We start from the raw sequence: 16,162 nt of genomic DNA on the forward strand, positions 1-16,162 counted from the left end.
TCTTCCTCGTTTCGGACGTCCACGTGTGAGGCCGCAGGTTGGAGAAGGCCGCCTGACGGCGCCTACCCGCTGTCTTAGATGGAGCGCGCTCCTATTCGCCGCCGATAGTCGTGCTGCGCTGAAACGCCGCCCCCTAACCACATGCCTTTAAATCCAGGCGAAGGCACTCGCGTCAGTTAAGTGTCGTTGTCGTGCGCAAGAAAGCGCGGTGCCTGAGAGATTCCTGCTTTTCCCGGGGTGGCTTGCAGCAGCCGACGCAGGGATCATGTGGGCGATGATGGAGGGCGGAGCTGCGGGCCAGCACCACTTCTCGTCAAGCTGGAGCTCCGCGCCGACATCGTCGGACAACCCCAAGCGTCTGCCTCTGCACAAATCACCCCCACGGCCCGGCCCCCAAGGCAGAAGGACGACCAAGTGCGCGCCCGTGCATGCCGACGCCAAGATGGAGTCCATGACCAGGATCTCGAGCATGCTGGAGACGGGTAACGCGCTCCCCATTCTTTTTTCCGCCTGTCCAAGCACCCACCGCTCACACCAGCTCCCCGCCTGACCCAGCCCGCGACCTGACCCTCGAAGCCGCCCGCGATGCCAGCGCCGTCCGCCGAACCTCCGCTCGCCCGCTGCCCGCCGACCAGCTCAAGAAGCTCCTCGATTCGCGCCATGACCGCGAGGTGCTGGAGGGCCTGCGGCGCGTCATATCCGTGCGTCCCCTCCCACCACTCCGGCCATTGCTCTCACAGCCGCCGTACAAGACATCCGAGGGGGGAGAGAGAAAGGCACGAGCAGAACGAATCGCTGACTCTGAAGTTCTCTTGCGCGACCCGTAGATGGCGTATCGCAACCAGCACACGCTGCCCTTCTTCTCCGCCGTGATCAAGAACATTGCCTCGCCCAACATCGAGATCAAGAAGCTCGTCTACATCTTCCTGCTGCACCACGCCGAATCCGAGCCCGACACCGCCCTGCTCTCCATCAACACCATCCAAAAGTCCCTGTCCGACTCCAACCCGCAGGTGCGCGCCCTGGCCCTGCGCGTCATGTCCGGCATCCGCGTGCCCGCCATCAGCCAGATCGTGTCGCTTGGCATCAAGAAGGGCGCCGGCGACATGAGCCCCTACGTGCGCAAGGCCGCCGCCCTCGCCGTCCCCAAGTGCTACCGGCTCGATCCCAACACGCTGCCCCAGCTGATCGACTATCTCTCGACCCTGCTGGGCGACAAGCAGTACTACGTCGCCGGCGCCGCCGTGTCCGCCTTTCTTGACGTGTGTCCGGACCGGATCGACCTGATTCACCCGCACTACAAGGGATTGATACGGAAGCTGGTGGACATGGACGAATGGGGCCAATTGGCTACGCTGAGGCTTATGACTATCTACGCTCGCAAGTGCTTCCCCCGGCGGACGCGGAGGGTCAGGAAGAGCAACGGCAGCAGCAAGCCCAAGCCCACCAAGGGCTTCTACGACGACTCCAGCGACGACGAGGAAGAAGAGCCGGTGGATCCATCGGAATTGGAGGAGATCGTGGTGCTGGACGAGGATCTGGAATTCCTCCTCCGCTCGCTGACGCCGCTCCTCCAATCCCGCAACTCGGCCGTCATCGTCGCCGTCGCGCGCTGCTACCTGCACCTGGGCACCCCGACCTACCTAGACGCGGCCGTCGGCCCGCTCGTGTCCCTGCTCCGCTCGTCGCCCGACGTGCAGCTGATCGCGCTGCACAACGCGGTGCGCGTCTGCATGGCGCGGCCGGAGCCCTTCGTGCGCTACGCCTCGCACCTGCTGCTGCGCGGCACCGACGCGCCGCAGATATGGCGCCTGAAGCTCGAGATGCTTACCTTGATCTTCCCGTACGCGCCGCACCACCTCCAGAGCCTGATCCTCGCGGAGCTCGCGCACTTTACGGGCGGCCACGACGCGGGGCTCGTGCGCGAGTCCGTCCGCGCCATCGGCCGCTGCGCGCAGCGCACCCAGGACGCCCACGTCGCGGCGCGCTGCCTGCGGCTGCTGCTGTCGCAGATATCGTCGCCGGACGCGCGCCTGGTGGCCGAGGCGCTCGAGGTGGTGCGGCACCTGATCCAGCGCGACCCGGAGGCGCACCGCGGCACCGTCGTGCGCCTGGCCAAGAACCTCGACACGGCGGCAAGCCCCGCGGCGCGCGCCAGCATCATCTGGCTGGTCGGCGAGTTCGCGGGCATCGACCCGGCCGACAACATGGCCGCCGACGTGCTGCGCATCCTGGCCAAGGGCTTCGCCGGCGAGGCCGAGGAGAGCAAGCTCCAGATCCTGCTGCTGGCCGCAAAGGTGTACCTGCAGCATCTGCTGCTCAACCCGCCGCCCCAGCCACCAGCGGGGAAACCCACCGACGATGACGAACAGCAGCCTGCTGCTTCCACACCGCTCGCGCTGCCCGAAGAAGAAGAAGGCGGCTTTCGCGAATACAACAACGACTCGGCACTAGCACCACCACCACAACAACAAGCACACGACGAAGAAAGAAGGGAACAACAACCCCTCACCCACCCCATCCCCCTCCTCTACAACCACATCCTCCTCCTCACCCGCTACGACACGTCGTACGACCTCCGCGACCGCGCCCGCCTCTACCGCGCCCTCCTCGCCGTCCCCTCGTCGACGGAGCTCGCGTCGCTGCTCCTGCTCGCGCCCAAGCCCGTCCCGCACGCGCCCTCGCCGTCCGAGTCGCGCGCCGCCTACACGCTCGGCTCCGCCAGCCTCGTCGTCGGCGACGAGGGCGGCGTCGTCCAGGGCACCGGCCTGCGCGGCGGCGAGGCGCTGCTGCCCGACTGGGTGCGCGACGGCGACGAGCCGGACCCGAGGCTGAGGGAGGAGAAGGCTGGTGGGGGTGGTGCGGCCGAGTATGGCGGTGGTGGTGGTGGGTATAGCAGCAGCGAGTTCGCGGCGCCTCCGGTCAGGGCGGCGCCGGCGGGTGAGGCGTTGGATCGGGCGGTGAAGGATACGGGTGGATTCGGGGCGGGAGGTGGGATTGGAGGAGGAGGAGGGGTGGGAAAGCAGAATGGGATCAAGGAGAAGACGCTGGATGACTGGCTTGCGGAGGATGAGGACGAGGATGAAGAAGAGGACGAGGATGAGGAAAGCGAAGAGGATGACGAGAGTGGAGAAGAGGAAACGGACGAGGAGGAGACAGATGACGGAGAAGGTGGTGAATCGGAAGAAGAAGAGACGGAGAGTGAGGACGAAGGCGAAAGAGGACGCTTGGTGAAATGACAAATGATAGTAACATGGGGGAAGGAAAGAAGAATGAAATAGGAATTTTTCTCGCGCGCACAGCACATACCTTTTTCATCCCTCCTTCTCTTCCCTGCGCCGCCCTTTCTCAACTTCTGATGACTAGGAAAACATCGTCTCCTTTTCCTGAGTCCCGCTGGCGTCTCCCGCCCCGCCTGATCCGCTGGGTGCTACTGCTTCCTCCACCCGTCCGTCCCTCGCGCTACGATCTCTCGTCTTTGGTCTCGAACGTGGCTTGCTTTTTGTCTTGACTGAAATAGAAAGGTAAAAAAGAATCTGACTGACTGAATATGGAAGTGAGAGAAGAAAGTGTTGACTTATAGCATGAAGATTCTTTAAAACGAACGGAGACGGGCTATTGACTGATGCGTGTGCTTGCGGCGACTTTCTTCATTCGCTTTTCTCTGCTCTCTTTGCTTCTTTGACGACAACGACGAGGACGACGACGACGACGATGACGGAGGCTGACGACGTATTGGATTCGGGAAAATGCGCGAGGTGTACAGTGTAAGGGAGAAGAAGAGGATTGAGGAGGGGAGGGGAGGGGCTCTGCAAGCGGATGCATGCAAAGTGTATGGCGGGGGGGTGGGGTTCGGGGTGTAAGTGCAAGCAATACGTCATCACCAGCCGTCGTCTTGAATCTTGAGGAAAGAAGACTCGGAAAAGAGGATAAGGATATTATCTCTAATACGAACCTGACGTAAAGAAGAATGAAGAGGATGGAAATTCTCAAGAGACGCGTGGAAAAAGGAGGCTTTTCTTTTTCAAAAAAAAAAAAGTCAGAGGAAGAAGGTTGGAGAAAGTGGAGCCAGATGAGGGAGGGATCGGAAACGAAAAAGAACAACGCGTTTCCCGAATCCTTGTCTCGTAACTCCTTGAGCCATGCAGTTTTGGAGGGGCTTCAACGACAACCTCTCCCCCTTCAAAAGGACTTTTAGTTCTGATAACCGAGTGCGACGGATGACCCATCAGTACAAGATAGCCAAGGAAGATGAAGAACATCAACAAATATGGCGAGAAGGAAGAAAGGGCCCCAATAAATGCCGAATAGTACCAAGACGTCAGATGAAACGCAACTCGCGAGCATTCGTCGCTTCCATAGTCATTTTGCTCTCAGTTCGGAAAGCAGCTGGCGGATGGTGTCAAGAAGTAGAATCAAACGATGCAGAAGCGCCCTCATATCCAACCGGAAAGAAAAATGGCGCCGTTAAAACCTAAGATTGAAGACGGTTCATTAGCAAAGAGAAACGTAGTCCTGAAGTGAGGCTGCCTTACTGAGTCGTAGTCAAGGCTTGCTAGTATTTCTTTCCGCGTCTTCGGCATAGCAAGCTCAATCGCTAGTCAAAACATGCGCAACAGCTAACAAGGATCAGCCCCTGGAAGCTACTCGTCGAAAGCAACTACAAGCGACGCGCTACATGGACACCCAGGATCGACTTTAAACTTATCGTCGACTTTATCAAGTTAGCATCCAAATGTGTAGTTTTTGGCGGGACGCCATTGCATACCTATAAGCAGCGGCGACGGCTGGTTGTCGCCTCTTGATACGCGGCGTGTAGTCGTCTTCTTGTCTTTGAGGTGACTCGGTCTCTTCGTAGCTTCGTTTCCTCCCGGTGCTACTATCAGCTCTGTGCGGTCGCGGTCTTTGTGGATCTTTGGCGATTTTGTCGTGCGTTCTAACATCTTCCATGTTGAAGTCCGACCCTGTAGCAGTGTGCTGGCTGTTTTCAGACTTGGTCGGGCTTTGGCATCTGTCACCGTTCCTCGCTGGTGCCTGCTCTGCTCTCCAACAATCAGAGGACGGGGATCGTTTCTTTACTGGACCGTGCGAGGCAGGGTGATCGTATCCATCATAATCGGTGGACGGGCGCTTCGGAAGATGTTCTTCGTACGACCTGGATTCGTCAGCCTTCGCCGGGTAAGTAAGTCATAAGTAGCTTACCGATCCTGACCACTGCCTTTTCGTGAGCTTGGCTTGGGGGGTTTCGGCGGCAAGAAAGTTGGAGTAGTCAAAGGTTTGACCGGTTTCGGCGAACCTGTCACGCCTAGCGACGCCAATAACTCTTCCTGAGCGTCATCCCGCGAAGGTGGTGGCGGAGTTGATTTGCCATTGCGAGATTGTCGTCTCGAGCCGCCTTCTTCTTGCTCAGATGATAGAGCCTGCTCAAGATTGTCCATGATGTTCCAAACAGCGTCGTGTCGTTCACCTCTTTCCTGTATGCTTGGGTAAGGATTCTCTCCCTCAGAGTCGGGCCGATCTCTGTTTGCAAGGACATCTTCTAATGCCACAATGTCCGACATGTTGGGGAACTCGTAGAATATCGAGTCCCGCTTCACCGAGTCCCATTCATCCGTCTGTCGGACATTCAAAAATGCCTCGTGGGCGTTCTCGAGGCCAAAATACTCGGAAACAGAATCTCCGTTGCCGATCCTAGGCAAGGGGGGCTTTGCTGCTTTCTCTTCGGCTGAAATGAAGTCGGATGAAAGCGCACGAGTCGTCTCATTTGCCGGATGCCATATGATGACGCCAAGGCTGAAGTTTTGGTCAACCGGCTCATTTGACTTGGGCCAGATGGCCCCATCGAAATCAGTTTGATCCCATTCGTCGAGCCCAAGATTGATGGTGTATGGATCGGTTTGGTAAAGCTTATGGGACTCTGGAACCTCGGTAGGGACTATGCTTGCAGTACGGGTGTTCCGGCGAGATTTTGAGGGCCGTGAGTTCTGATTCGGAGGCGAATTAAGGATTAAGGGCGGTACGACTGTTGTGGGGGAAATGGCAGTTTCAGACGGAGGAGGATACGATCCGGATCGACTGCTAGGCGGGAAGGTTGGAGGCTGCTGGAATCCATTGGGCGGATAAGCTGCTGGTGCACTGGATGCATCGGGCGGTGGCGGTGGAGGTGGCTGTTGATACCCTTGCTGTTGATACCCTTGAGGCGGAGGGTAGCCCGGCGGTGGCTGCCATGCTGGCTGGTAACCCTGAGAGGGCTGCTGGTACCCAGGAAAATAGGATTGGGAAGGATAGCCCTGGAGATACTGGCCTTGAGCGTAGGGAGGTTGACCCGAGGGCGGCGGAGGAGGCCGATAACCCGGGGGCGGAGGATAGCGGGTGATGACGGGGTTACCTTTACGCTTCGGGGGATAGTTGGTCGGAGCACTTCAATATGATCAGTAGGGAGGAGAAGACAAATTGGCGAAATTAAAGAAATGACTGAGACGGAAGATATGCGCGAAGAGTCGCACAAGTGCCGAAGAATCTCCAGCAAACTCAACAAAAACGCTTACCTCGATGGCTGGCTGGATGGCGGAGCGCTTTGCTGGTACGGGGGCTGGGCGTAGGGTGGCTGGCCGTACGAGGGCTGCTGAGGATAGGGTTGCGGCGCGTATGCCGGAGCTGCCTGGTACGCAGGAGCGCCGCCGGAAGATGGAGCACTCCAGGACATGGTGCCGGCGCCGAGAGAACGGGTGCGTCGATGGCTGCCACGGGCAGATTACAACGGCGGCAGGCGAGCGCAGAGGGAGAGTCGGCTTGGGTCGCCCTGAGATGGCTTCGGCGGGACCGAGGTGCGGGCTGATGCAGCGACAAGCGCGCACACGAGCCGAGAGACGAAATTGGCCAGGCTTGCCAGAGCTACCGCATCACGGTCCAAGAGAGCGAGCAAAGAGCGAATCGGAGAGCAGGGCGAGCAAGGCGAGCAGGGCGAGCAGGGCGTGGCAGGGCCGGGGCAGGCGCGAGGATCAATGCGGGAGACGGCGAGCAGGAGCGCGGGCTGGGAGGCGAGAGACAGAGAAAGCCAACCTCAGCTCAAGAGGGAAGGAAGTCGACCAGAGCAGGGGTTGTTCGCCGGTATCAATCGGGAATTGACGACAATTGCGCGGCTGTTGGGCGGCGGAAGACATGGGCAGCAGCGCAGCGGGCGGAGGCCGAGGGAGCTAGAGTTCTACGCCGCCGCGGGCGGGAGCGGTGCGGGATATTCCTTGCGGTGGTGGCCGTCGAGCGTTGGAGGCCGCGCAACGGGAAACTTTGGAGGCGCTCAGTCACGTGCCCGCCGCGCCCTCGGCTGACCCGAGCTTAGCCTAGCACAGCTGCCGTCTTCTCGCTTTGAAAGCTGCTGCTTTCACCACCATCCGCCCAGCGCCCGCCCCCAGCGCGGCCATGCCCTCTTGAACCCCGCCCAGAATGCTTCCGCCGCGCATGCGAATGCTGCTGTCCCCCGCTCCCTAGCCCCGCGCCCGCCCGAGCTCGTTCCGCGCGCGCCTCCGACGCGTCCTCCACCCACCGACGACATGCCAGGCCTCCCGGGTAAGCAAGCTCCCACATGCCGCTGCGCTCCGACCACCGCCTGCTCCGTCGATGAGCTGACCCCGCCTCTGCGCAGCCACCGTCGACCTCGATGAGTGCATAGCCCGCCTCTACAAGAAGGAGCTCCTCGCCGACTCGGTCATTGAGGCAATATGTGCCAAGGCAAAGGAGCTCCTGATGAAGGAGAGCAATGTCGTGCACATCGACGCCCCCGTCACCGTTGTTGGCGACATCCACGGCCAGTTCTTCGACATGATTGAAATATTCCGCATTGGCGGCTTCTGCCCGGACACAAACTACCTCTTCCTCGGTGCGTGCCACGCGCGGCGCATTGCATCCTTCTTGGGTCGCGACACTGACCGTGCCGTCCTCGTCCAGGTGACTACGTCGACCGCGGCCTCTTCAGCGTCGAGACCATCTCGCTGCTCGTATGCCTCAAGCTGCGCTACCCGCACCGCGTGCACCTGATCCGCGGCAACCACGAGTCGCGCGGCGTAACGCAGTCGTACGGCTTCTACACCGAGTGCTCGCGCAAGTACGGCAACGCCAACGTGTGGCACTACTTCACCGACATGTTCGACTTCCTGACCCTGTCCGTCGTCATCAACAACCAGATCTTCTGCGTGCACGGCGGCCTGTCGCCCAGCATCCACTCCATCGACCAGATCAAGATCATCGACCGCTTCCGCGAGATCCCCCACGAAGGGCCCATGGCCGACCTCGTCTGGAGCGACCCGGACAGCGAGCGCGACGAGTTCAGCCTCAGCCCCCGCGGCGCCGGCTACACCTTCGGCGCCCAGGTCGTCAAGAAGTTCCTCGAGGTCAACAACATGTCGCACATCCTGCGCGCCCACCAGCTGTGCCAGGAGGGCTACCAGGTCCTGTACGACGACCGCCTCAGCACCGTCTGGAGCGCCCCAAACTATTGCTACCGCTGCGGCAACATGGCCAGCGTCCTCGAGGTCAGCGACACGGGCGAACGCTTCTTCAACGTCTTCGACGCCGCGCCCGAGAACGACGTGCACAGGGCCGAGCAGCAGCAGCAGCAGCAAGGAAAGGAGGTCCAGACGGAATACTTTTTGTAGTAGTATGTGCATACCAGTCGCGAGAGAGACGTGGTTTTCATGGCGTTGGAGAAACGGCTTGTGGCTTGTATAAGATATCACGAGGGCATTGAGGGCGCAAATACGTAGTCACGCTTTGACGAAAGAACGGTGGAGGAATACCACGTACAGCTGGCAAGAATCTGTGTTGCTTACTCGTCATTTTTCGCAAGCCCAACTGTTGTTGTCTCAGGCTTGAAGGCATCCTCGCGCGCACCACCGTTTGCGGCCCATGCGGAGGTAGAACACCATTGGCAGTGTTGGATGTATTCCTCAACCGGCTACGATGGGAGTTGTGATCGAAAGTCTGTCTCAACAGCCTTTCATACGTACTAGTTGAGCTCCGCGTTCAGAACAGCAATAACAAGAATACCCGCAGGAGGTGAAACATCATGTAGTCATTGCAGACTATGATGCATCAATCTGAAAGGATGCACACAAACGTTTGGTTCATGCGCGGTAAGTAGGAATTTGTTAGCGAATGCCGCCCAAAAAAAAAATTGAACGCTCCGTACTTACTGTACAATCCTCAATTTGCTTGTTTTTGTTTGTTCTGCTTGTCCCATTGAGTGCCAGAAGACGCAAATTCTTGATTCATTAATCCGCGTGGTGTTGAGCTCAACAAGCCCCTTAAGAGGACCCTAGCAGCTGTCTTGGATGGCCGTAGCTACTGATATAAGCCATTGGCCGCTCTCTCCGGGGCCGCTATCGTCATAGCAGGCACTTGAGCGACCCCCGCTGGCGGCGGTCACTGGCTTATACCAGTTGCTACAGCCATTCGAGCAGCTACTAGGGGCCCGCGGGGCGCGTTCAAAATCCAACGTCCTTTGGCACTTGGTGGGATAAACAGAACAAGCAGATTGAGAGTTGTACCTAGGTGGCAGGTACGAAGAGATCACATTTGAAGGCGTTCGCTAACGAATTTGTTTGGTCGGCATCATGCCGTCCCGAACCTTGCCAGCACTGTAGGGATGGAAGCGTGTGAACGGGTATCTTTGATTAATCCCTCGACCTGAGAACCATGTCCCGGTCCAAGCACGTAGAAATGATACAGGGCAGCCTCGGAGACGCCCAATCCAGCCAAAAACCAGTGGCCATCCCAGCAGCGCTTCCTTATGCCGAACCGAATGAATACGCCTGAATACTAACGCCATAACCGTGGCCAACACCATGCTAGAAACCTTAAAAGTCGAAAGCCTTTGAGCAAGAGATTGGGGGACACGACAGGTTCAGTCCCTCATCGCGTCGGCTTCCCCATTGCCATTGTTCATTACTTCGTCATCGTCATCGTCGGTTGATGTCTTCTCGGAGTCCAGTCCCAAGCTCAAGTTCGCTGGAATATGCTTGCGCGCCTCCTTGGCCTTCTGTTCCGACCACGCACGTAGCCTGACGAGCTGTTTGATGCGAGCCTCACGATTGGCACCTTGACTGGACAGGATGGCTTCATTGACCCTTGTTGCGACGGTTTGACGAAGCGAGGGGTCGAGCAGCTGCGCGAGCGGTGGCGCCAGGTTCTCGGGCGGGAAGATTAGGAGCGCCATGGTACGCTCAAGGTCTTCGAGAAACTCCGTGTTGGTTGGAGCACGCGGTGCCAACTCCGACGTTGCGAACGTGAGTGCCGGGGTGATGTCAGCGTTCGGGCTTGACATGCACTTCCGAATGAGCTCGATCAGTTGCAGGCGCAAGAGCGCAAAGTGCAATGCTGGATCATGGTCGAGAATCTGCGCCAGTCAGCGGTGTACTTGGCAAGGCTGGATGGACAACGACGTGAATGTGATGGGATGCAATTCATAAGGAAATGAAGGTTTTGTTTATCATCAACGTCCGCCCGAAGGTGGTTATGTGTGGTGCATGATACTTCAATAATCATAAGAGCAAAGTGGGCTGGGCTGCGGTGCATGCAAGGGTGGAGGTGGACTGACCTGAGGGTTGAGATCGTTGATCTGGTGGATAGCCGACTCGATGTTCCCCGCATGAATGGCATTCCTGATGTCAACGCGCTCTTGTATCGACTGTGGCTCGGCGCTGTGCGGAATGTTGGCCTCGAGCGCGAATCGCTTCGCCGCCATCGGATAGCCCTCGCTGACAAGGTAGTCCATGATGACATGATTGATGTCTCTGCAGTGCCAGTCAGCACCTGATATTGCTCGACTCCAGCGCGGCGTGTAGGACGACAGGGCAGAGGTGGCCAGGATCAGAAACAAGTAAATTTGGTCTCCACATTGAATTTCGGAGAGATTCCCAACTTGATATAAACACATCATGGAATTGGCGAGGGCGGGGTAGGGCGCGTGGTGAAGTCGGCAGAGGCATACGTACGATTTCGAGGGCTTGATCTCCTCGACGCGGCGGTCAAAGGGGTGAGAGGGCCTCGGCGTAGCCGTCGAGACCACGGTTGAGGAGCTCTGCGCGGGTCAGAAAGCGAAGTAGACGGGTGGGCGCGGGGAAGTACCAACCATCGTGCAGGAGATAAGAAATCCTCAGTCTATCGCGCGTCCATCGGTCATCTCCGCGCTGTGCTGACGCAAAAGACAGCGACGAAAGGCAGGCGAGCGGTGGGGCGGCGAGGGGTGGTGGAGGTGGAAGTTGTTGAGAGGGAGGGAAGAGCTGATGTGGGAAGTCGCGAAGGAGAAAAGCCTCTGCCGAGGACGGTCACGTGGGCGTCGGCGCCGCCCTATTCCCCGGGCTTGGACCACACCCTCTGATCCACCGCGAACATTTTTAGTCATTGCGCAGCCAGGGTGCAGGACCCTATCGCTGCCCGTCTTTTTCGTATATCTCCCTTCCACCACCATGTTCGTTTAGCCCGCCTCACCCTCCACCCGAGTGCACCCCGCGGCAACCTTGCAGGATGAGCACTGTCCAGAGAGCCCATTATTCCCCGCCGTGGGCCAACACCAGCATTATCGGTGTTGCTGGCAGTTCCGGTTCAGGAAAGACGACCCTCTCCCTGGCGATCATCTCCGCCCTGAACCTGCCCTGGGTCGTCATCCTGTCCATGGTGGGTGTAGCCCACATCCCCACTGCCCGCCCGCCTGCTTATCAATCCGCTTCCCAGGACTCATTCTACAAGCCGTTGACCCCGGAGGAGTCTGCCAGAGCTTTCAGAAATGAATATGACTTCGATGCGCCCGAGGCCATCGATTTCGATCTTCTTGTAGACGTGTTGCGCGACGTCAAGCAGGGGTAAAATATTGTCTTGCACGCTTTTGCACATTGAACCGGCAAACTGACGCCCGCAAAGTAAAAAGGTAGAGGTCCCCGTGTACTCGTTCTCCAAGCACAATCGCGAAGAGAAGACAACCACCATTTACTCGCCGCACGTCCTCATCCTCGAAGGCATCTTCGGCCTACACGACCAGCGCGTGTTGGATCTGCTCGATTTGAAGGTCCGTCGCCGTATTATATCATGTGACATTCGCAGTATATTGACCCCCACAGATTTTTGCCGACGCCGAGCCTGACCTGTGTCTTTCCAGACGGCGTAAGCACTCACAATCTCTTGACCACGGCTATTCTAACCAGCTGCTCACCAGTTGTGCGCGATGTCAAGAGCCGTGGCCGTGACATCGAGGGCTGTATCAAGCAGTGGTTCCTGTACGTGAAGCCCAACTTTCACAGATATGTTGCACCTCAGCGAGAAGTTGCCGGTAAGTTCACGTCCAAACACGGTGAAGGAGCATCCATGATCTAAGGAATCCAGACCTTATCGTTCCGCGTGGTGTCGAGAACACGGTCGCCATTTCCATGGTCACCGACCGTATCCACAAGATTCTCACCTTGAAGTCGAGGATGCACCAAGCGGAGCTCAAGCGTCTTGGGAAGCTCGCAGAAGAAGCTCCCCTGTCATCCAATGTCATCGTTCTCCCAGAGACAAGGCAGAATCGAGCCATCCACACGCTCCTGGTCAACCCCGCTCTTGATCGCGAGAACTTCATCTTCTACTTCGATCGCATTTGCGCGCTGCTGATTGAGGAGTCTCTGGTGTGCATGCATTTCGACGTAGTCGATGTCACGACACCCATGGGGACAGTCTACCGAGGCTTTAAGCCCACGGGCGAGACCAGCGCAGTCACCATCCTCCGTGGCGGCAGCGCATTGGAGAGGGCTTTCCGGAGGGTCCTTCCCGATTCAAGGAACGGGAGGATCCTCATCCAAACCAACCATCGGACTGGAGAGCCGGAACTGCATTACAGGGCGCTCCCGAAAGACATCGAGAAACACGAGCGCGTTTTGCTTATGGATTCACAAATGTCAAGCGGCGGCGCTGCTCTCATGGCAGTGAAAATCCTAGTGGACCATGGCGTTCCGGAAAAGAACATTGTCTTCGTCACTTATATGGCCGGAAGGCTAGGTGTAGGAAGACTGACGCACGTTTTCCCGGATATAATGGTCGTTGTTGGACGCTTGGTCGACGATTACGAAGAGAGATGGGTTGAGAAGAGGTATTTCGGCCACTGAGATCCAAAAGTGGTAGAATTAAAGCCATACTGGTGAGTAAATGATGTACAAAATAACACACAACAACACGGCATCGATCCTGTCCCTACAAGCCTACGCAGAGTTGGAGTAGTCTCCTGTACATTGATTCTGAATTTCATTTACAAACCTACCTCCTAATCATGACACCACCCTCATGTGCGGTTTCTGTCTATCGCATTGCTTCACAGGCTCGATTGGACCTTTTGAGTTCAATTGCGCTTGAGTGGTCGAAACATGTTCTATTCTGGTTTATGACTGTTTGATACGGTCTAGTAAGTCTGCCAGCTGTCCAACCCTCCACAAAGATCGAATGGTCTTAATGGCCTTGCAGAGGTCTTGGCTTCTTGCTTCTCAGTCTTGCGCATTTCCAGCACGTCTCTCACGTCCCTGGATCCCCTCTCGATTGTACCGTCAATAAACCTCTCCAACCACCAGCCCAGTCTGCACTTGCAAGAACCTCTCGGCCATGAGACAGCTACAGCTCCGCCAAATACCCGCTCATCGCTTGAAGACCCCCTCACTCCATCCTCCTCCCTGCCCTGATGCTCTACCCTCTCCACAACAACATCCCCAAACACCACATTCGCCCCAACCACCATCACCTCGCTCGCAAACCCCGTCATCTCACCCTCACCCGATTTATACACCCCCTTCATGCCATGCCCACCCAGCGCGTACCACCGCAGCGCATCAAGAAACCCGATACCGCATCCCGAGGCCGATCCGAAGTTCGCCACGAGCGTCTCGAAGACGTCGTTGTCGGCGGGCGGAAAATTGACGTCGGGGAATCGAGCGAGGCGGGAAGAGACAGTGAAGGGAGAGGTCGCGGGCGGCGATGAGGCCGGCGAAACCGGCGCAGACGACGATGACGTTGTAGGAGGGCTTGGGTTGAGAGACGAGCGCGCTGGGGAAGACGACGTCTGTTTTCAAGCCCGCTTTTGGAGGTTGTGGGGGGTCAGAGCAAGTCGCCTTCTTTGGAGCGTGTCATTGTCGAGAGCTTGGCGGGCGCAAGGTGAGATGAAGTGCGTCTACTCTTCCCCACACCGAACTCTAACTTATAGACTTCTCGCCGGTATCAGTCCTCAGTCAAATCCATCAGAGCGGGGAGAGATTCATCTCGGTGTTGGGAGGCTGGGAGGCTGATGCACAATGTTGCCTTGTCCGACACAAGAGATGGTAGACCACAGCGAGCCTGCCAGATAACGGCTCTCCACGCAACGCATGCATTGGGCAAATACGAGGAAAAGGCCATCCTACTCTCTCTGATGGTGTCCAATTGCGACCTCTCTCAAGTTTGTTTTACCTTTTCTTTGTGAAAACGGGAAGTGTGTGAACCGGAAAGCGGTACCGCGAGACTCGTCATACTTGAATATTGGCGCTAGGCATTGCTGGAAGATTCAGGCGACACTTTGAGCAGTAGAAGCATTGCAGCGCTCCGGGTTGCGGACCACAATCTACTCTTCAGCGTAGCGGTGGTCTGACACGTAGTATTACCATTCAAGTTCGAGTTTCACGAAAATATAGGCTATTACACAAGGTACGTTGAGACGCTATCCAGAATGCATTTAGCCGAGCAAGGTATCAACGCAAAGCTTCAGATGGTGTCTTCAGTCAGCTCAAACCAGACTGCAGCACTGAGACAGCTGGGCCCTTGATACACCGGGAGATCTCTCTTGCTCATTTCAACGCATGGCTAATCGCAAGGTCGGACAGTTTAGCTGTCATCATCATTTACTGGATGTCAGAGTGCGATGGTGTATGACGCCAAGGACCTGCCCGGAGGATAGGCACAACGCGACGCCAATCAATATAAAAAATCGGAGCCCTCGAGAGATTGAAGGGCAGAAATATGCAGTTTGGAGTATCTTGAAGAACCCGGTACGGTGCGAGTTCCCTTCCGCGGACATCCGGCAGAGTGACAGGCGGTGGCTTGGGCGTCCGTATCATTACAATGCAGGACCCGACAGATGGCTGCTACGTGTAATCTAGGCTTATTTCGTGGGAGGTTAGGCCATGCACTACCATCGAAAGACACGGACCATGATTTGCTGGCGTTGTTGCTTGAGCAGCCAGCGATGCACTAAACTCAAAGTCAGAGCCGCAGGGTCGTATCGCCAGGATGCTTACTCGAAAGTCCAATAGTGGAGCTCGGAGACGGAGACGGGACGTGGGTTGCTGTCAAGGTAGGTACTTGCGGAGAAGTCAGGGAATACACAGAGCCCAAGAACGACGCATGGCGAAACACGCCCGTGAGGCTTTGACTCATCTTCCATCATCCTCTTTACCGACGACAAGAGCCGGAATCACGCGTGAGGTAAAGAAAACAAGGAGTTGAGGCTCGGGCTTCGGCAGCGCCAACGTCAATTCCCCTCCCCCGCATCTAGAGCCCAAGCCCGCGACGGGCTGTGGGCCGGTGCGTCGCGCTAAAAACGAGGCCACGCATGACAGGCAGGCCCGATAAAAGGCGTGCCGGCTAGGCTGGGGAAAATTTGACCGATTCGACAGACCGGGATATTGTGAGACAGCATTCGACCACACCACCGCCATCTGCACTGGGCCCTCTCCATCGTGCAAAACTCGGGCAGTCCATCCGCCTTCCAACAGCCAGGACTGTCAAGTCATGTATACGTGGGATCACTGATGCGTAAAGATGGATTCTTCGTATTCATACCTACTGCACAGCAAGCGTATGCGTCAAGGTACTTTGGCGGTGCCACTTCACATATGCATTATGCATCTTCAGGTCTCCACCCCATACGAAAGCCTCCAATTAAAGTGACATGGCTCAGAAGTGCCGCAGAGCCACCGGGAGTTTCACCAATCAGGAGTCAGAACTCACAAACAACACCCTTAACAGGGCTGTCGATAACACAAGGAGCCGCTAAACAAGCAGGTCCGGCTATCGAGTCACTTTAGAGAGTCGGCCTGGCCATCTATAGATGATGAGATGCCGGCGATGGAGGCGCTTAACAGGTGATCGTCGATGGCGGCCGGGTCTATTGCTTTTTCTT

The 16,162-nt window shown here is 57.3% G+C and overlaps 5 protein-coding genes across 5 annotated transcripts; 3 read left to right on the top strand and 2 right to left on the bottom strand.

The window, feature by feature from the left end:
• Nucleotides 1–277: 277 nt before the first annotated feature.
• BKCO1_11000159 (ap-3 adaptor complex subunit beta) lies at nucleotides 278–3,239 on the top strand (the record flags this gene model as incomplete). The annotated part of the gene is made up of 3 exons (XM_020270343.1): nucleotides 278–482; nucleotides 556–701; nucleotides 828–3,239. 3 exons carry the CDS (start codon nucleotides 278–280, stop codon nucleotides 3,237–3,239), a joined length of 2,763 nt encoding a protein of 920 aa, XP_020132772.1.
• A 1,465-nt stretch (nucleotides 3,240–4,704) lies between these two features.
• Nucleotides 4,705–6,706, bottom strand: BKCO1_11000160 (chromodomain-helicase-dna-binding protein; the record flags this gene model as incomplete). The annotated part of the gene is made up of 4 exons (XM_020270345.1): nucleotides 4,705–4,714; nucleotides 4,769–5,155; nucleotides 5,203–6,420; nucleotides 6,549–6,706. The coding sequence occupies 4 exons, from the start codon at nucleotides 6,704–6,706 to the stop codon at nucleotides 4,705–4,707; spliced, it is 1,773 nt and encodes a 590-aa protein (XP_020132654.1).
• An 844-nt stretch (nucleotides 6,707–7,550) lies between these two features.
• Nucleotides 7,551–8,651, top strand: BKCO1_11000161 (serine threonine-protein phosphatase; the record flags this gene model as incomplete). The annotated part of the gene is made up of 3 exons (XM_020270346.1): nucleotides 7,551–7,566; nucleotides 7,643–7,876; nucleotides 7,945–8,651. 3 exons carry the CDS (start codon nucleotides 7,551–7,553, stop codon nucleotides 8,649–8,651), a joined length of 957 nt encoding a protein of 318 aa, XP_020132653.1.
• A 1,247-nt stretch (nucleotides 8,652–9,898) lies between these two features.
• BKCO1_11000162 (ctlh domain-containing protein) lies at nucleotides 9,899–11,128 on the bottom strand (the record flags this gene model as incomplete). Its single annotated transcript, XM_020270347.1, has 4 exons — nucleotides 9,899–10,390; nucleotides 10,592–10,787; nucleotides 10,989–11,074; nucleotides 11,126–11,128. 4 exons carry the CDS (start codon nucleotides 11,126–11,128, stop codon nucleotides 9,899–9,901), a joined length of 777 nt encoding a protein of 258 aa, XP_020132656.1.
• A 392-nt stretch (nucleotides 11,129–11,520) lies between these two features.
• Nucleotides 11,521–13,130, top strand: BKCO1_11000163 (uridine kinase; the record flags this gene model as incomplete). Its single annotated transcript, XM_020270348.1, has 6 exons — nucleotides 11,521–11,670; nucleotides 11,728–11,855; nucleotides 11,914–12,058; nucleotides 12,111–12,153; nucleotides 12,206–12,319; nucleotides 12,373–13,130. 6 exons carry the CDS (start codon nucleotides 11,521–11,523, stop codon nucleotides 13,128–13,130), a joined length of 1,338 nt encoding a protein of 445 aa, XP_020132655.1.
• Nucleotides 13,131–16,162: the final 3,032 nt, after the last annotated feature.

The sequence above is a fragment of the Diplodia corticola genome, assembly GCF_001883845.1.
Source record: "Diplodia corticola strain CBS 112549 chromosome Unknown scaffold11, whole genome shotgun sequence".
NCBI classification, from domain to species: Eukaryota; Fungi; Ascomycota; class Dothideomycetes; order Botryosphaeriales; family Botryosphaeriaceae; genus Diplodia; species Diplodia corticola.